Below are 20,399 nucleotides of genomic sequence, written 5' to 3'. Positions count from 1 at the left end.
GTGGTGCATGAACAGGAAACAGGTGCAGCTCTAAACACAGCTGAAGACAATGGCTGTGTCCCAATCCAGGGTCTGCAGCCTTAAAGGCCGCATTTTAAGGCCGATTACGTCACCGCGATGCGACGAAGGCTGTCCCAATTCGAAGGCTGCTCGAAATGCGGCCCTCAAATGCGTCCTTCATTTCCCTGAATTTTAAGGACGTGGCGGTGTAGACTTCGTGGCCCAACATATCCCAGAATGCATAGCGCGGCGGTGGGTGTGGATAATTTTGCCGGAAAAAAACGGCGGATGAGGGGCGGCCGACGAGTAAACTTTAAGTAAATACTGAATATTATGTCACTTATTTATGTGCAAATGTTTAATAACGAAGAACATTAAAACATTCCTGTTGGCCAAAGTTATGTGACATTAGTGACGTTTGTACTAACTTGGTTTTACAGCCTTTACTTTAAAATATACGCCGTTCAATAGCTGAGCTTAATCTTACAGAGAATGATCAAAGCTCATGTAGAAACAAACAAACAAATGAACAAAAGAATTTCTCCTTCATTTCTGTCAAACACAGCTGTATGAAACGTTTCCAGCTGTTAGTATCATGGTTGCTAGGCAACCTGGGCAGCGCAACGGAGGCTAGACGTCCCATTTCACAAGCCTCGCACTTCCGGCCTTAGCGGTCTTTGAGTACGCGGCCCTTGAGGATCGTTGAGGCTGCGTACTTTAAGGCTGCAGACCCTGAATTGGGATACAGCCAATAGCATATGAGACAGGGGAAGTAACACTCACTACAAGATGCAGAGGACAACCATTGCCAAAATAAAACAGGAAGTGGGACACAACAGAACAGGGTAATAGAATTTACTTGGCACAAGAAGACAAGACAGGCGAACACAGAAAGGTGCTTTATATTGTAAGGCAAAACCCTACAATAATACAGAGAAAACTCCAACAATCAGACAATGCCCCCTATCTGCAAGCGCTTGGTGTCTGTGGGAAAGGAAGGAAAAACTCCCTTTTAGCAGGAAGAAACCTCCTGGAGAACCAGGCTCAGGGAGGTGCAAGAGTCAAGGACCGTGACAGTAACAAGTTTGACAGCCTTCCCTATTCCCCCTGCCTTTAATTCACTCATGTTTTAATCTATTCTTCTCTTCTTCCTCTTTTCCCCATGTCCATGTTGTTCGCGCCGCCTTCTCCGCTCCCCATTGCTGCAGGTCACCGACATGATGCAGAAAGCGCTGTTTGACTTCCTGAAGCACAGGTTCGATGGGAGGTGAGCAGCGAAAGCGAAGCAGAGTCTGTCATATAATGCATTGAGGTGCTAACCGTGCTCTGTGTGACGCGTACGGTTTTTGTTCCAGGATATCCATCACGAGGGTAACAGCTGACATATCGTTGGCCAAGAGGTCAGTACTAAACAACCCCAGTAAGAGGGCCATCATTGAGAGATCCAACACCCGCTCCAGCCTTGGTAAAGCTACAGGAAACTCACTCAATGATGCGCATGACTTATAGGTGACGTGTAGCGTAAATATGTTGCGTGTTGTTTCTTATTCATATTTGCTCTGCCGTACATTCTTTACTTTTTGTAGCTGAGGTCCAGAGTGAAATAGAGAGGATCTTTGAGCTGGCCAGGTCTTTACAGCTGGTGGTTTTGGATGCTGACACCATTAACCACCCAGCGCAGCTCATCAAGACTTCATTAGCACCCATTATCGTCCATGTTAAGGTGTCCTCGCCTAAGGTGAGATTAAAAGCTTAAATTACTTAATTACATTAGCCTAACAGGATACTATATATTATGTTATTTTTTTAAACTGATATTATTTAGAAACAATGACAAAAATCTTTACTGTGTTGTACTTGACAACATGCTAAGTGTCAGTGTAAGTTGTGAAATACCAAGAAACCCTTCAGGCAGTGAGAGAAAGTCATAGACTTGACTGTAATGCGAGTTTGGAGCAGTGACAGGCGTGCCATTGCTTGTGTCGGCTGGATTTTCTAGAAAAGAATCTCTTGTCACAAACCTACATGTAACAGAGTCCATGGGCCTGTTACGACTCGTCTTCTAGTTTCTTCATTTTTAGACTGTTTTTGTGTCACCCACAGGTCTTGCAGAGGCTGATCAAATCAAGAGGGAAGTCTCAAAGCAAACATTTGAATGTGCAGCTTGTTGCAGCAGAGAAACTAGCACAGTGTCCTTCTGTGAGTAATCATCACCCCCTTTTTTTAATTAAGGGAAGCAACAGCTTCTAAGTTAAGTTAGGTTTCATGATGTAATCACAAGTGGTGAAAGATGGTGAAAAGAAATCCAAAATGCAGCAGCAGTTACACCTTCCTCTCTTCTTTTCCAACCTTAGGAAATGTTTGATATTATTTTGGATGAGAACCAGCTTGAAGATGCTTGTGAACACCTGGCTGAGTACCTGGAGGCGTACTGGCGTGCGACGCACACTTCGCTTTCCATGCCGCTCAACCCCCTCCTGGGACGCAATCTGGGCTCCACTGCTCTCTCCCCGTATCCTGCTGCCATTCAGGTGAATTTCTGAAGTTAAAGAACAAAAAACTGTCCCGGGTTTCTTTTCTTCTCATTGTTGTTTTACAAAATCCCAGATTTCAGTCATGTACGACTTCGATTTACCAACCTGCCGGATAGAAGGAAATATGGATCATTTCAGTGTGTGAATACTCAGCGTTTGATAATGCACTATGCCCTAAAGCCATAGCTGAGGTGCTTGGTATTAGCAGTAAAATGTTCTAGCAACAAGATGAAAGCCACACTAAAATCTTTCGAGAAACAAAGGCCCTCCTGCTGTCTTTAAAGTAAAAAGCTTGCAGCTCCTTTACTGATGTAGATCAGAAGCCTTGAATGCTTAGAGTGAGTTATAATGGTTTGTTGTCACATTTTCAATGCTGGAAAAATATCCACAGCAGGTTTTAGTGGACAACAGATGAGTCCATTATCTACCCAAATCCCCAGTATAGCCCAGCAGTGTTGGGAAGGTTACTTTTAAAATGTATTCCATTACAGATTACAGAATACATGCCCCAAAATGTATTCTGTAACGTATTCCGTTACGTTACTCAATGAGAGTAACGTATTCTGAATACTTTGGATTACTTAATATATTATCATGCTGTTTACAACTACATGAATGTGATTTATTACTGTTACTGAAGGTCCGCGCCTCCGAACCGTAGTAAAGGGACCTCTGGCTGATACGGTGGGTTCTGTGTCGGGCTTGTAGCTGAAAACTAGCTTTACTTTGTTGTCTGGGTCAACTTTGCTAGCGAGAGACAGAGAGAGGCGTTGAAAGGCTGCTCCAACAGAACTTATTGTTTTTGGAGGAAAACACGAACACGGTGTACAGTCGAGTCTTTATAGCTTACTTACAACTGGGCTCGTCAGGCACTCTTCTTGGCTGCAGTGGTTATTATTATATTTACATGCTTCCAGCTCCCGTTTTTGCTCGATGACAGCTGTACTTTTCCTTTTTCTCCCTCCCTCGCTCACAGACATATAACGGGTATGGCAGTCCATTCTCCCTGCAGCACGGACTACACTGCCCATGATGCTACATTCTTTAGAGCTATACCTGTAGCATTCTGCCTATTAGCTTAGCACAACAACAACAAAAAGGCCTCTCTCACCCAGGAAACACGCAGAGAGAGAGCGTCACCCTGTAACCATGGCAACCGTAACGCTGCCGCCTGGAACAACAGAACGTAGCTGTCAAACAAAACCCAAACAGTCCTGACCCGCCACAATATGAAACAGGGAAGTACCGCCGTGTAATCCATTTATTTCAACAAAGTAACTGTATTCTAAATACCACCTTTTTAAACGGTAACTGTAACGGAATACAGTTACTCATATTTTGTATTTTAAATACGTAACGGCGGTACATGTATTCCGTTACTCCCCAACACTGGGTATAGTGAAATAAAGTAAATATTTTGGTACCTACTTACAAGATGGTTGAACAGTGAAATGGGCTTTAACATGATTTTAAAAACCTTTTACATTTTAATCTATTGTAATTGTAACTTCCTCAATACTGTAAGTGAATAAACTACAGAACCTTTAATAACTAAAGTTATAAAAGAACTTAAAGTTCTGTGAAAAAGTGCATGTGAAACATCACACTTGTGTTTAGGACAATCTGACCTCCTAGGTGTACGTATTTTTCCGAGTACTTGGCAGGAAGTTTGTTTTTGTTCCAAGAATCGGCTTCATTCTTCTGTGTAATATAATCCAAGGTTATGGGATCAGGGCTCTGTGGGGGTCAGAACTCCTTGTTCTTATTGTCTGATGATAATTCTTTGAGTTTAGCTGCATGTTGGCACTGATTTTGGAGCTGATGAGATGACTCACTGATGGCTCTGAAATACAGATATAAATCTTATCTTATATCCACCTTATTAGCAGATATGATGTCCATAAACTGCAAAGTACCTCTACCAGAGCCTTTACCTTGCCTGTAGACTCTCATCTCTGCAGTACTCTTTAGCCTTTAGGCAATCTGCTTCAAGTTGGAGCCAAATACTTTAAACTTTGATTCATGACTCCAGAGCATCTGGCATGTTTTTACACAGATTCTAGTGTTTTTTGAACTTAGGTGAGTCATTTGGCTTTTGTTTCCACATCAGAGAAACAGTTTTTGGTTCTCAGTCTTCCATTAAAAAAAACACTTCAGACCAGACTATAGATGGGTATGCCAGGGTCCCACTGGTTTCTGACAGTTCTCCGCTTATGGTACTCTACATTATGAGATTTTAAAGAGCAGTTTTCTTAATTTGTCCTTCGTCTGCTGCTTTCAGCTAACCACTGTGTTGCTGGTACTCAATTTTAATTTTTGCAATAAAAAAAGGTATTTGAAAACATCTGTTTCCTTGAAAAGTAAAGCTTTTTTAATTGATTATTTTAACAAAAGCACTATTTCCATAAATATCTGCAATAATGTCTTGATGCATGCTCAATCATCCAGGTAAGCAAATCCCAAAAGGTTGATTCTGTTTTCAGTGGGAGAAACGTTTTGTCACTCATCCAAGTGACTTCTTTAGTCTCTCAGCTGACTGCAGGTTTTCCCAGCCCCTTAAACAGTACATTTGCACACAAACAGAACCTAGACCGCTTAATGAACAGTAGGCTGTGTGGTCAGTTCCTTAATCATTAATATGCAAATTCTCATGACCATTGATCAAGAAGAAGTCACTTGGATGAAACGTTTACCCCATTGAAAACGCTACGTCCAGATGAACAGAATCAACCTTTTGGTATCTACAGTGATATATTTCACGGGGACACCAATGAAGAAGACTCAAAATAACCATGAGTAACAAACAATTTTATTTGTTATGATTTTATTATTTTATTTACACGTTTACACTCTGTCTGGCTCCATTCAGATTAGTTGCAAAGTGCCCTCTGGTGGACAAACTATAAAATGTCAGCACTAATTATTGAAATGTTGAAGGGTGTTTCTCCCATCTTTACTTCTTGGATTTTTCATTTATTGGCCATTTTAAAAGTAATACCAATAAATCGTCAAATATCTGATATGGACCGATAATACCCGCCCACTGATAAATCTGTTGGACTCTAATGCAAACAGTTTGAAATCAGCATTACTTCTCTCAAACAGGCCCAAAGAAACCGGAACAGCAACCACACGACGACAGACCATTCGCCCGTTGAACGTCGCAGTCTAGTGCCTGCCGATGAGAACTGCCATAACGAGCGGGCACGGAAGAATCGCAACCGTCTCTCCTCAGGCTCACAGCACAGCAGGGACCACTCTCCTCTGGTGGAGGAAGACTACCAGGACCCCTACCAGGACTCTTATAAGCCCCACCGTAACCGAGGATCCCCGGGAGGCTACAGCCAGGACTCCAGGCACCGGCTCTGAGCTGCTGTTAACAAAGTATAGGCCTGTGTCTCTTCAAGCGACCACCGTGAACACAAGGGGAAAGTTTGCTATTACATGATAAATCTCTTACATTCACGAGGACTGAAACCACCTTTTATTTTGTGTAGTACCTCATATCTACTTTGGCCTTGGCTCCTGACAAATGAGCATTTGAACCCAAAAATAAGAATCCTGCTCTTGCTTTGATGTGAACAAGGTACTGGATATGAAAGTAGCACAAGATCAGTAAAGTTATATTTAAGAGGGAAAGTTGGGCATTTTTTTGAATATGTCACCATGTGAGGTATGACATGTGAGTGAAGTAAACTAGGCCCTTCTGGACCATTCCCGCTGTCTCAGCTGTTACTGTAGCATGCAGGTAGGACTGTAATTACAGGGACCATCTGACTCAGGCCAGTGCCAGACAGCATCCAGCGGTGATGATCAGCGCAGAACTTGTTTGCACGGGTCCAGGAGATGGTAGAAGGAGAGTTTAATGCATCTTTAATGTGCCGCTGTCCTTGATGTGTGTGATAAGTCCTGTAAAGCTTGCTCCCGAATCCTGAGTTTTACAACTGTTGTTTTAAAGTGACATGAATGGCTAATTCAGGGTTCATGCAGTAGCTTCCTGTTCCCTTTCTTTTTAAACGCTGTTTTTGTCATAAATCATATGACAGAAAAGGAGAAAAATCATGCAGATACTAATACATTTCAAAGCTCCACAACCTCAGGAATGAGAGGTCAATTAGACCTAGATGTGTAGCGTTTATGTTCTCACCCCTGATGGGAGTGTGATTCTGAGAGTTATGTTATTTTTGTGATTTTATGGTTTTGTTTCTTGAAAAAAAAAGCTGTTTTTCCAGCACAGAAGTCTTTAAAATGGTCACAACAGCGCATTTCTCACATACCATGCGTCAATCAACTGCTGTTGTTGGTCATGGGTTTCGTAGGACATGGATTAAGCAAGACTTTGGGTTTTTGTGAGTGATTTATATTGAGGGCTTCCATATATAATACACTGAAAAATAATCAAAGGAAAGAAATTTTAACTTGTGTAAAGTTCAATTTCCAGAACAATAAATTACATTCCATTTATGTCATTTTATATAAGAGCCTTGCTTACACCCTCCAACCATCAGAGAAAAAATATATTAGTAAAAGGTTTTATAAAGTAAAGTAACACTAAACACTTTCCTTGAGTAGCAATTTAACATGCACCTCTTCTATATTGTCATTTACAGCTTTTCTGTGTATTCTCCTTGAGTTTTATTAAAGACTACTGATAAGTAAGAAGCTGTCTAAAAGCACTTGGGCAGGACTGCACTGCCTTTGTTAATAGTGTCATTTACATGCTACTTTTATGGAAATGTTGAGCAGCCAGTTCTCCCCCATCTTTCAATTTATATGTACGCTACCAGCTAATATGGGATTAAATAGCATTACCTTTTACATGACATATCCTTGTATATTGTATTTTAATATTTAGATATTGAAAAGTTCTGTTTTATTTCAGGTCATAGACCAGAGATCTCATTGTGCTGTGATTCTGGAGAGGGATGTCTGACGAGCAGGCTTCCGTTCTTATTTTCTTTACACAGTAGCTTTTATTGTTGTAGTTTCAAAACAGTGGAGCATAAGCAGTGATTTAAAAGATTTGAATACTGCCTGTGAGAGAATGATGCATTGATTAGAATTTGTGTGCACTGTCATTTTACAACTGTAATGAAATAAACTGCTGTTATGCTGTTGTATGGATACCAGTGGGTTTTTTTTGTTTTTTGCTTATAGAAATATTCATAAAAAATAATTTACCTGTTACTGTATTTAATAATTATTAAACCTGTTGTGTATGAAGTTTTCATATCATATCATATAATATAATAAATGCTTTTCCTTCCTTATAGCTCTCCATAAGATACTAGACACGCATGCGCAAGATTGACAGCGCAGGGTACTACAACAGCCAGCTGATACGAACTAGCAAGTGACAGTGTTAAGCGTTTTCGGTTTTGTTTCATACAGTAAATCAGTCGTCGGACCTACATTTTCACCCCGTAGGTCGTGTACAGTAGAAGTCAGTTCATATAAGTATGGCAGTTGTATTTGAATGCTTTGACAGGTCATCGTCGTTGTAGTTAGCAAGTTAGCTAGCTAGTTGAAGTTGGCAGGACTGAACAACAAGGCTGGCTAGCTAAGCTACATCGAACTGTTACAAGCTGGCATCGAAATTCATCACCGTCAGCCATGGGAATACTATTTACAAAGTTATGGAGGCTTTTTAACCACCAAGGTAAGAATGGTGCTGCGGCATTCATCATGAAACTGTCGAAGGTGTAGGAGCTAAGGGGGCTCCGTGGTCAGAGAAGGCCCGCTGGTCTATTCTCTCATAATTAGCCGTGTAACCAGTTTCTGTCCCTAACGGGACGTTTATTGTTTCATTATTGGTATTGTCGGTGAATTTAAAAGTTGCCACATGGTTTACCGTTTATATTTAACGTTATGGTCAGCATTTCACCTATGGACCGGCGAAGATGATAGTTTTTCTGCGAACATGGCGCTCCATTTCTGAATTAACTTTGTGTTAGATTATTTATGCTCTCGGGTTCTAGATAGGATAGGCAAAACCAAGTAGATTCCCGGCTAGTGATCATGAATCAGTAAACAGGTCCTTGCGAAACCTCTGTAACCTGAACCCCGAGGTACAGTGTGATGCGGTGTTAACTCGGGGTTGACACCGGCATTGAGACTGGAGATGGCTACACCGACAGAGCACACTGAAGTCAGCTACATCAGCAAAATTCTCCAGTTAACAAGGCGATTGACTTTAGACTGAATCACACTGACTTTGTACTGCCAGTGTGATTACTTAATCTTATCAGATTAGTGTCAGGAGTTTTCTGATAGGTGACAAATTAAAGGAAGAATCTGAACCCTTGACACCTACAGTAAGGGGATCCAGCAGCTCTGTTGGGAACCGTTTCGTTGGCGAGTTGTGTGGGTTCGCTTGTCCACTTAGAGGGAAGGATCACAGCAAATACATATGTTCTGAGTGATCACACTTATCCTGCGATAAAACAGGTCTAACCAGATGGGTGTGGTCTCTTCTGTAGGGGCACAAAGGATCATTAAATACTTTAATGTGTATGAAAATAATGTGAATCATAACATAAAACAGGTCTTTGCAGTCACCTAGCTTCACTCTAACTCAAGTTAACTTAACATATGGGAGACTTTACACTGATGTGTTAGAGAATGTTGTCATGTACACAAAAAAGTAATCCCTGTAAGGAGTAGTGTTTTAATTATCTGCCTAATGGCCAGAAACATGTAGGAGTAATGTCAAGATGCATATAAGCTGTTTTGTGGCCAGACAATACTATAATAATGCATCTGAGTGAGAGGACCAGACATTTGCCATTTGTTCAATTCTAAATTATGCTCTTATTTTCTTGTACCCATCCTGTCCCTGAAGCCTGAAAAGCTTTTATTGTTATCCCTGGATGTAGCCTCAGAGCTGCGCTTCCAAATCTCAGAAGTCTTACCATTTACCCAGCTGACTGAGACAACCCAGTGGAAGAGCAGAGGCACATTAACATACATGACATGTGATTAGACATTACAAACTTAGATGTCTGGACTGTTTAGTGTTAGTTGGCATGAAAACAACCTTGTTCACAGTATTGGCTTCCAAGATTGCAGTATTGACTTAGCCCTTTGTTTTAGAAATAGTCTCAGGCCATCCTATATTCTGGGTGGGGTTAAATTTGTGCAGACAGTAGTAGTGGGATTTTTTAAGTTCATCTAGATTTTAAATATACTAAAGGTTTTTTAAATTAAATATTTACTTCTTCCAATCCCCTCTCCTTTTATGCTATTATAAAGTAAGATAGCTACCTTTCAGTTATGCATAGTAAGTTAGGCTGCACATGAAATCTGAAGATGTCACACCACCTTTAACTCAGACAAATTCTGGCTGGTGTTTGGCTGAATGTTAAGACATTTCTTAAGCCAAACAGTTAATAAACACACATGTGGCAGGCCAATTTAAAACAATGGCAGTTGTCTTTTGGGTGACAACCACTGTGCAGGCCACATTTAAAGAGACTAACGGTTTGCTTTGTAAGAATATGTGCAAGTAGCTTTGCTCACATCTGTGTGACCTTTTTAGTCTACGCACAACAGTCCCCTGCCCTTGCCTTCTTTCAGCCTTTGTGCAGTAGACAGTATAGTAAGACCTATGAGTTCTGTTATGGAAATAAGTGTCTTCTCAGATCTGTTTGCAAAAGTTTTCGCTTCCTCAGTTTTGAGGTTTTAGTTTTAGTTTTGTTAGCTGAAGGCTTAGCTGTACGTGATTACACACTGATTATGGACTTTTTATGATTTCCTTGAATTACAAGTTGTTTTGTCAAAGGTTAGTTTGGGGATCCATGCAAAAACCGAGTGTGGTAATAGATCTAGATACAATAATATGATATAATAGGCATTCCTTTTCTTCGCTGTCTTCCAAAAAATATTCCAGAGCACATAATTTATTTTCACCTTCCCTAGTGTAAGCAAATGAACGCTTTCTATGTTCTGTGTTCTTCAGCATAACAGATTATAGATCATGTGTGCTAAAAGGCATAGGAGTATTTAAAACTTAAGAGCCAATAGGTCTCAACCGACAGGCTGATGCTGATATTTGTCCATTTATCCAGTTTAAATGAAATGTTATAGCTTTTAAGTGGCTGTTTTATCTCATGATAGCAGTTTATTCAGAGTAACACCGGTTGGGTTTTCCATGTACATTTACATAAACAAAACTTTAACACGCTGTTCGAACATACAGCTTGTACAGATAATGCTGTAGTTGGAAGAGCTGCAGTAGGGCTGGGCGTTATGGCCCGTGTGGAAGCACGTGTGGATATAGATGATATATTCTTTTCTTCTGTATAACGTATTTTCAACACTATAAGGCACACTTAAAATCCTTTAATTTTCTCAAAAATCGAGTGTGCCTTATGTATGAATTCTGGTTGTGCTTACTGACCTCGAACCGATGTTGGCGTGCAGAAACCTGTAAAAAATGTTTTAGTACAACTTTGGTAAGCCGCACTGCTTGATGGATTGTCAGAGCATTACGGTTGCCGTAGTGAGGAGCTTCGCGGAGTAATCTGGGTCCAAAACTCCGTCTGCTTCAGGTCCCAAAGTCAAACGAACACTGAGAGTTAAAAACAGTCTAAAGTCTTTAATCTTTAATAAAATCATCAGCGATGCTGTTTTACCAGGTGTAACAATTAAGTTTAACATCCAGGCATCCATGAAAACAGAATTTATTAAATTTAACGGAGTTAGAAGTTATCAGGAAGTTAGCTCGCTAGTTTACACCTAAACATTTTATATCATGTTCTGACTGAGAGATTTTTGAAACTAATTAAAACGTACAGCTCTGCTACCACTTCAACATAAATGAAGACAGAAAACTAAACAGCAGTGGCGTTTGCAGGGTTACTGAAGTTGGACTACCTGGTATATAATGTTGTGCTACGTGATTGCTAGCGACACAGCTATGTTAGCATAACATTAGCACAGTGAAGCTGGAGGATGAACGCAAACTTTTTTTCCACTCGATAAAAGTTAACGTGAGGCATTCTCGTGGTTTGGGACAAATGCAATCGCATAGCAGGATGCTATACACGGGCCAAACTTCAGTCAGGAGAACAACTGAGATCATTCATCCACAATACGAGGTTAGTTATTAATATACTGCAAGAACATGGGAACAGAGCAGCTGCGAGAGAATTCAACATTAATGAATCAATGTTACGGAAGTGGAGTAAGCGCAGTTTTTGGCTTTCCCCATATTTCAACAGTGCGTCATCACTTTGCTTTGACTGTCGCTGGAGACAGTCAAAGCAAAGAGAGACTTAATGCAGGAGACATAATGGAGGCTTTGTGTATTTGTTCTGTGACGCAAGATTTTTTATAAACAAAACACGAAGATAAGTCTGTTAAGCTCAGCTTAATACTTTTTCTGTCATGCACTAGTTTTTTTTTTTCTAATGACATCAACCAGTCTTTGTTCCTCCTCAGTCCTCATCTCGCTCTCTTATAGAGGTGGCATCATAGCGGTGGGCTATATGACCTGTAAGGCATTTTCACAGTATATTAAGTTGTTGTTATTATCATCATCATTATTATTATTATTGTTGTTGTTATTACAACCTCATTTTAAAGCCCAATTTTATTACAACCCCAAGTTACTTAATTTTGTAAAATGTAAATAGAAAATGATTTGCAAATCTCATGACTTCATATTTTATTAATAATAGAACATAGAAGACATCAAATGTTTCATAAAAGTAAGCATTACTAAAAAAGAAACAACTGGAGGATTTTATTAGGTAACTAACTAGGTTAACTGGTGATAGGCCAGTAACATAACTGAGTAGAGCAGTGAGATTCTCAGAAGTAAAAATGGGCAGAGGTTCATTATTCTGCAGAAAACTGCATCGACAAATTCTAGAACAACTTTCACAATAATATTCATAATAATGTAAAAATGTGAAAGCTTTACCTAGTCTGTATTCAACATTTTTCTGTTAAGTGCCGTCATGCTTTTTAAAGTCTCTGCCCCAGTTTTCTTCTTATACACTTACTTATTATATAATCTTACTTACCTTACATTTACCCTTGTTCTGTCCTTCATTCTAGGGCCTCATTACTATTTAGTGCAGTTATGGCAGACAGTGCAGTTGATACTGGCCCAAGGACGCTGTAGTATGTTGTTGTTCCTAATAAACATTTACATGGTTTTATAAAACTCTATTTAAATATTCAAATATTTTTAGTTTACTACTTGTTGCAGCCCTCACATCAACACTTGTAACACGGTTGAATGATGTTTCTCTTGTTTCTTCTTTACTTTTTTTTTTTGTCATTTATTGGCCATAATACTGGTACCAGTATATCAGCAAATACTACTGGTCAGGCTCTAGTTAAGCCATACACCTAGATAATAGAAATTGAAAAATTCCTGTTATTCAAGAAATTATGACCAGTATACCAAATGTACTCTTATACCAACCAGCAATATTGGAACATAATTTTTTTCATAATTTTTTAAAAGAAAATAATAATCCGCGCTTTGTTCTTTCACTCTAGGCTAAAGTTAAAACCTTACCTTTGACTTATGCTTGTGTCTGCTATTGGACATCTTGCCTTCTGTTTGTATCAGCAGCAAGATGGAAATCGATCCTAGCTGTCACATCTTGTTTATCTTTTTCACTAAAGCTTTTTTGTGCATTAGAAAGATACGTCTGTGTGTTATATCCACAGCCGCTGATGGCTGCAGCCTGACTCTACAAGCTTGCTTTAAACCGCCCACTAACTCATCTGTAGCTGTGAAGGTACACTGTTCACAGCATCACAATGTCCCACTGATGCTAGATGTGTGAAGCTACACAATTTGTACCAAAGGACGGTATGGATTAGTAAAAAGTTCATTGTTTGATTCTCTCAATTCAGACATTTTTTTTGAAGCAACCACTTTGTTTACATAAGAGCCATACATCAGTTAGTCCTTAGCAATTAAACCCAGATTTTGATGTCACTGTTAGTCTGTGATTTCTTTGTCTTTTTGCCTTTCAGAGCACAAAGTTATTATTGTGGGCCTGGACAATGCTGGCAAGACCACAATTCTTTATCAGTTGTAAGTATCCAAATCTGACTTGTACAGTAAGCGTCTTTATATTTCCTTTTTTTTCCCCTCAAGTCATATAATGTATTAAAAATAGACGTGGCTATTCTGTAAATGTTGTCAACAGAACCTAAAGATTGTTTTTATGTTAATAGTTCAATGAATGAGGTGGTACACACATCCCCAACAATTGGGAGCAATGTGGAGGAGATAGTCGTCAACAACACTCATTTTTTGATGTGGGACATCGGAGGCCAGGAGTCTCTTAGATCATCGTGGAATACATACTACACAAACACAGAGGTATGAGATTATGTTCACTCTGACTAAATGAAAGAAAACTCTGAAAACTTCCCCTTACAGTGCTGTTATGTATGACTGTGCCTGTGGTTTGGCAGGGGTTGTTATTTAATTACTTGTCCATTATTTCTCCCTTTCTTCTACGACTAGTTTGTAATTGTGGTGGTTGACAGCACAGATAGAGAAAGGATCTCAGTAACCAAAGAAGAACTCTACAGAATGCTAGCACACGAAGTGAGTACCGTTTAAAAAGTGGCAAAGATGCTTATAATTATAATGTAATTTTATTAGATATATTCAAATTAATATTAATGGATTGTTGTATTAAATAATGGAAACCATGTGTCCCATGCAGCAGTCATTATTTATGAGGCTCTGTCACATGTCAGAATCGAGTAGAAATTAACTTGATCTGAAGGTGCTTTATTTTTAAATTTCAAATATTACTGAAAATATCAGAATCAGAATACTTTATTAATCCCGAAGGAAATTAGGGTTACAGCAGGCAGCACGCTAATGGCGCATGCGCACTTACAAAGGAACCTTCTGACCAACTTTACACAAACATCACATTGGGGAGACATGTCAGAAAGGTAGGCTGATAGGAAAAATAAAAACGAAAATACATAACATGAGGTAAGAGGAGGAGAAAAAAAACTCCACTCAGACTGAGCTCCTAGTGGGAGAACAGTTTGATAACAGAAAAAACACCTCAGCACAAAAAGCACATGACTGTCAATACACCATAGAAACACAAGACAAGCAACAGGGGCGGGTAAAGGGCAAGAGAGAGCCGGTGTATATATACTTAAGTGTGTAGCAATATTATTGTTTTCTGGTTCATTGTATGTACACTGAATATGAAATGTCTTTCTGAGTTGATGCTATCAGTCATTTTTCAGTAAATGAGATTTTGTCTATACTGCTAACTCATCACAGTGTTAAAAATACACATAAAGCAAACAAATGTTTCCTTATCTTGGCTTCTCTTTTGATGTTTCTTCTCTGGCCTCCAGGACTTGAGAAAGGCAGGACTGTTGATCTTTGCCAATAAGCAGGATGTGAAAGGATGCATGTCTGTGGCTGAGATCTCCCAGAGCCTCCAGCTTACCTCCGTCAAAGACCACCAGTGGCACATCCAGGCCTGTTGTGCCCTCACAGGAGAGGGGTGAGGATAAACTTGTTATATGAGAAAATGTAATTTACGTATGCATTAAATAATTATATAGTATTTGCTTTTATGCAGGGAAAATGTGATGAAGGGTCAGACTTACTAAGCAGGGCAAATTAACATGAGGCTAAAATCTCCAAATTGCACTGGAGGGAGTGGAAAGTTGTGAGGGTGATCTACTAACATTGCTCTCATTTATTAACAAAGAAGCAGCCTGTTCATTTGAGAAATGACTCCCCTTCTACCAAAAGCTGCACAAATTAGCCAGTCATAAACAAAGCAGACCCAATGAGGAAGCAAATAATGTACCAGCCACAGTATTACAAGCGCAGCTTTCATGCATGTGATTCTCTCCAGAAACAGCAATTCAGATCAATAAGAGTCAGCTAAAGTAGAATCAATATGTTTCTCTTCAGTTAGAAATAGCTGGGGGCTGTATGTGGATAAATCTGACATCTCAGGAAGGCTAACAGCGTCTTTTTGATCTGTAGAAGAACACAAAACATTATTTAGCTTCAAGCCTCGACCCATTTGTACGTTAACGAAGTTACTGTTTTGTGCATAAATGCACTCAGTGGTCCTTCTTTTTTCTATTTCCTTTTCCCTGCATGCTGTTTGACACGGCAGGTATTTATAAATTGCAGCAATAAGTCCCATTAACTGCTGTATTCTGGCAAACGTATTAATATAGCGTGTCACAGATCTGATAATTGAAAGTTAAAGCCGAGCTGTAGCAGAACCGCGTATATGTACTACTGAAAAAATATGCAGAGGCTTTTGTGCACCCTAGAGCTTTCATCATGTTAATTATGGAAAGATCTCTGTGTACACATTTGATGAAAGACTACAAACCCATCGGCCAACTGTATAAAATAAATTAGCTACCTATAATAATACACAAGACATCTGTTTTATCAGGATACCAGTATTATTGCGGAAATATGTAAATGGTGAATGGCCTGTATTTGTATAGCGCTTTTCTAGTCCCTAAGGACCCCAAAGCGCTTTACACATCCAGTCATCCACCCATTCACACGCACATTCACACAGTGGTGATGGCAGCTATAGTGTAGCCACAGCCACCCTGGGGCGCACTGACAGAGGCGAGGCTGCCGGACACTGGCGCCACCGGGCCCTCTGACCACCACCAGGACGCAACGGGTGAAGTGTCTTGCCCAAGGATACAACGGCCGAGACTGTCTGAGCCGGGGCTCGAACCGGCAACCTTCCGATTACAAGACGAACTCCCAACTCTTGAGCCACGATCGCCACGATATGTGTGACTTGGCTGTAAAGATTCAGGATGGGGGCTTAATGATGACTTATAGGACAGAGCCAAAGCTTTGGCGCTGGTGCTCAGTTCTTTTCAGCTCCTAGTAACAGCTACCACAGAGCCACATCAGGTGCAAAATAAGAGATGCTTATTAAGGGTGAAATTTAGCAGACTTAGTATTTTGTGATTACTTTAAATATTTTTCATATTCTTTTACTAAATAACACCAGTAACAGGCCCAGAGTATTAGCAATTAGTTTCCCTTAAACTTTTGTTCTTGTACAGTATAAAATTTTTTATCTTAATGCTTTTCTCTTTGTTTTTCTCTCCCACTCTCTTCCACCAATGTCTTTCTTTCTTTCTTAACCTGTAGGTTGTGCCAGGGTCTTGAGTGGATGATGTCACGGCTGCGTGTGAGATGATGACTTTGAAAACGTTCATTAGGAGTGTGCCCCTTCTCTTATTTTTGCCTCCAGATATGAAAATGAGGATGGGGGTAAGGTCAGTTGATGGATGGCCCTCTCCTCTTCCTTGTGAAACTGACATGGACAGACCGCTGCCAGAACTTTATGTACTTCTGTAATAATTTATTTTACAAAAGGCGTCTGAACTGAGAACAAAACAAAAACATTACCTTTCCAGAAGGACGTTGAACAACAAAGAGACTCGAATTATTTAAAATGAAATTTCTGCACGGTTTTCCTTTGAACAAAACACAGAGGTCAGCAACGTATCTGCCTTGGAACTCTACATGGACTTATTCTTGAGCTACGTGTGAGTCTAGCCCATGGTGGCCTTGCAGTATTGCCGAACTGGCTGTGGTGGTTTTTAATTGCCTCTCTGTGTGAACAGTCCAGTATTCTCTTCAAACTTGGTGCCTGCAGCAGAATGTTCAAGCGATTATGGTTGATGACGACTGAAACATGCAGAGGGGAGGGTAGAATCACAGTGTGCCCTCTTCCTTTCAGTCCTTGTTAATAATCACTGAAATAAAGTCTTTTTATTTGTTTCAGGTGAATTGCATTGTGTCATGAATGAGTATTTCTTTCTGGCGACTCTTTTGAATCTGCTTTTTCCAGAGACATCTGTGAACCATATTGAATGCTGTGAGTGTGACTGGACGTTTTCTTTTTTAGTCCTTTAGGGGGCAGAATGCGTCACACGAGCTTGTGGTCCCTGATGCTTTTCAGGGACGATGACGAGCACCTACAGAAGTACAGTGAAGAGACAGCCAAAGTGTAGGAAGGCAGAGGGATTCAGAAAGAGAAGAAGGGACCAGGTATAAAATGTAGGCAGCACACAGTACCTGATTAAGAGGAAAAGACACAGTTGTGTAAGGAAAAACAGAAAAATCAAAACCAACAGAAACCAAGGCCAGTCTATGTTATAGGGTTTCCATTCCTTTTCCACTGGTTTAATTTGACATCTGACCTCAACTGACTCCCAAATTTCTTACCATGGTTTGACTTGATTATCTTTTTGGCTGGGACATTTAAACCTTTGAATAAATGTTTGGATATCTGTAGCGCTGAGGTCACATTGAGGTGATTTAAAGCATTAGTCATTCCACGAGTTTGCAAATACTGCTATATAAAGTCCTGAAAGTGTCTCCAGAAGTAGTAATTCCACTTTTTTCTAATTCACCCAGCTCTGCACTTCTTCACTTGTTTTTATTCTAATCTGTTCTTCAAAAGAGGCTAAAAGGTCTCTTGGAGCGAAACCAAAGTGCAGTAAGATGCTTTTCTGTGTGGTAAGTCTTGACCAATTTAATTGCAGTGAAGTCCAACATGACCTGCACAATGGAAAGTATTTGCAAATGTAGTAAAATCTAAAAATAAACACAGACACTTCATATTCACTACACACGAGCTGTACTTAGGAGTTAAACCCTTCGATCAGGTGAAGGAGTACAGCATGTGAAAAAGCATAACTTCTAACAATAATTTATAGACCCGTGCTCTATTGACTCTGAATTTTACTTTTACTCTTTATAGATTTAGACAGCACAATTTATCAACATGTAAGAAGATATTAAATCTACTTTCGTGGCAGATTTTACATTTATCTAGCCCAGTGGTTTTCTAGCTTTTACAGGGATGCCCCACTTCAGAAGCTGGTATATATATTTTTGGATATATAAATTCCTCTCATTGACTTACTGACTTTTCTCTGACTCTCAGATGTTTTTACCCCTCAGCCAATAGCTCATGCGGTATTATTGTCACTCTGCCAGGGGGGCAGGCAGCCTGGACACCCAAGTTTGTAAATGCGAGAACTTGAGAATGAGGCGACATAAGATTTTGAAATTCATACCATAGGTCCAGCTACTAAATCCCTGTGAGTTTGAATCTCAATGACCTCAACCTCAAGGTCAGAAGTCAGCTGTTTTGAAAATAACATAGCATTTTCTAATTTACTCCATAGGTCTACTAGGAAGTTGAGGGGTAGCACTGGTGGCCATCACTATTTTTCTTTTCTTCCCTGGGGGACGGCACTTTAAGCACAGTTGCTCTCTTTATGCTCACTATATGTTGAAGTTCCACAGCAAGACAGTGGGATAATGTTTGCTTGTAATTTACTGACTACATTTTCCATGCCTTCAACTGGAATCAACACCGGGCTGCAGCACACTGAAATTTAACTCACCTATTTGATTACACATTAAGCGGAAAAGCTGGACTGTCATTCCGGATCGTTCTGTCCTGCTTTAACCTCTGGATATTTATAAAATAAAATTAGGAAAATTTAGACTCATGTGCTTTGCATACTCTCTCACTTTTCTCATACCTGTGCTGATTTGTTTATTTAATGATGCAAATGTTTCAACAGATGTGTCGTTGTTATTAAAGCTCACACAGAGGTGACTTTGGTCTATAGCTTCTCATATTCTCAAAAGCAGATTTTATTGTAGTGGGCATGTCAACTCAAAATAAAGCCCTTTCACCAAAATACCAATTGTAGACAGCACTAAACATTTCCTAAATACACAGTGCAGAATAGCAGACCAGTGTGTCCTCACTTTATTTTGAGTATGTGCCAGCCACTGCAATTCCCGCAGAAGTGTGTTTGAAAGCTGGTACACTTTACAGGTACTGGGTTGGATCACCTTAGGTCTTCAAAACTGTCTTAATTCTTTGTGGCATCGATTCAACAAGGTGCTGAAAAATTCCGCAGAGGTTTTGTCAATATTAACATCACAGCATCACAGAGCTGCTGCAGATTTATCAGCTGTGGATCCATGATGCAAATCTGCAGTTCCACCACATTCAAAGGAGCTCCGATGGACTGAGATCTGGTGAATGTGGAGGCCGTTTGAGTACAATGAGCATACTGCAATATTCAAGAAACCAGTTTGAGATTATCTGAGTTTTGTGAAAAGGCACATGGTCAGCAGCAACACTCAGATAGGGGGCCCAAAGTGTGTCAGCCTGAACTGTTTATTTAAGGCAGGATGGAGACATGTTTTCATGTTGTTTAAACCAAATTCTAATCTAATACACCAGAACAATATTTTTCCATTCTTCTTTTGTCCTGCTTTGGTGAGCCTCTGCAAAATGTAGCCTCCCCTTCCTGTTCTTAGCTCACAGGAGCTCCACCCGATGTAGTCTTCTGCTGTTTTAGTCCAGCTGCTTGAAGGCACTGTGTGTTCAGAGATGCTCTCATGACTGGTAATTGAGGTGCTACTACCTTTTTATCAGCTTGAAGAAGACTGAGCGTTACTCTTTAACGACATTTTTTCACAGAAAACTGCAGCTCACTACATATCTTTTCTGTTTTAGACCATTCTCTATGGACCCTGAATGGTTCTGTGGGAAAATCCCAGTAGATCACAGTTTCTGAAATACACAGACCAGCCTGTCTGGCACCTTTCTTCCTAATTCTTATGCTGTTTGTATTTGTATTTCAGCAGGTCGTTTCTACCATGTCTATATGTCTCAGTACTTGTTGCTACCACGTGAACGGCTAATTAGACATTTGTGTTAATGAGCAGTTGAACAGGTGGTCAGTGAGTGTCTTCACAACAATGATGCTAATATAGACTGTCAAAAAAAAAAAAAAAGTATTATTAAATCA

At 39.9% G+C, this 20,399-nt stretch overlaps 2 protein-coding genes across 4 annotated transcripts in view; both read left to right on the top strand.

Moving 5' to 3' along the window:
* cacnb4a (calcium voltage-gated channel auxiliary subunit beta 4a) overlaps positions 1–7,662 on the top strand; it is a 39,369-nt gene extending 31,707 nt beyond the window's left edge. For all 3 annotated transcript variants that reach the window (XM_087853076.1, XM_087853075.1, XM_087853077.1), the window contains 6 exons: positions 1,209–1,267; positions 1,356–1,465; positions 1,587–1,738; positions 2,104–2,199; positions 2,355–2,531; positions 5,640–7,662. In XM_087853076.1, the coding sequence (XP_087709202.1) occupies positions 1,209–1,267; positions 1,356–1,465; positions 1,587–1,738; positions 2,104–2,199; positions 2,355–2,531; positions 5,640–5,903 (858 nt within the window). In that variant the 3' untranslated portion in view covers positions 5,904–7,662. The remainder of the gene's footprint in view (positions 1–1,208; positions 1,268–1,355; positions 1,466–1,586; positions 1,739–2,103; positions 2,200–2,354; positions 2,532–5,639) is intronic.
* A 177-nt stretch (positions 7,663–7,839) lies between these two features.
* arl5a (ARF like GTPase 5A) lies at positions 7,840–17,337 on the top strand. Its single transcript, XM_006799140.3, has 6 exons — positions 7,840–8,193; positions 13,533–13,593; positions 13,737–13,884; positions 14,032–14,115; positions 14,898–15,049; positions 16,699–17,337. The coding sequence occupies exons 1-6, from the start codon at positions 8,148–8,150 to the stop codon at positions 16,745–16,747; spliced, it is 540 nt and encodes a 179-aa protein (XP_006799203.1). The 5' UTR covers positions 7,840–8,147; the 3' UTR covers positions 16,748–17,337.
* The last annotated feature ends 3,062 nt before the right edge of the window (positions 17,338–20,399 follow it).

The sequence above is a fragment of the Neolamprologus brichardi genome, chromosome 16 (assembly GCF_056152115.1).
Source record: "Neolamprologus brichardi isolate AB-2024 chromosome 16, ASM5615211v1, whole genome shotgun sequence".
Taxonomy (NCBI): Eukaryota; Metazoa; Chordata; class Actinopteri; order Cichliformes; family Cichlidae; genus Neolamprologus; species Neolamprologus brichardi.
The sequence above is the reverse complement of the archived record's forward strand: the minus strand, read 5'-3'. Positions and strand labels throughout refer to the sequence as shown.

What these genes read in the sequence shown, in the direction of transcription:
- arl5a (XM_006799140.3), top strand. Translation starts at nt 8,148, where the DNA reads ATGGGAATACTATTTACAAAGTTATGGAGGCTTTTTAACCACCAAG. An exon ending in ACCACAATTCTTTATCAGTT is followed by an intron (nt 13,594 to 13,736) that starts GTAAGTATCCAA and finishes TTATGTTAATAG; the next exon opens with TTCAATGAATGAGGTGGTAC. An exon ending in ACAGAATGCTAGCACACGAA is followed by an intron (nt 14,116 to 14,897) that starts GTGAGTACCGTT and finishes TCTGGCCTCCAG; the next exon opens with GACTTGAGAAAGGCAGGACT.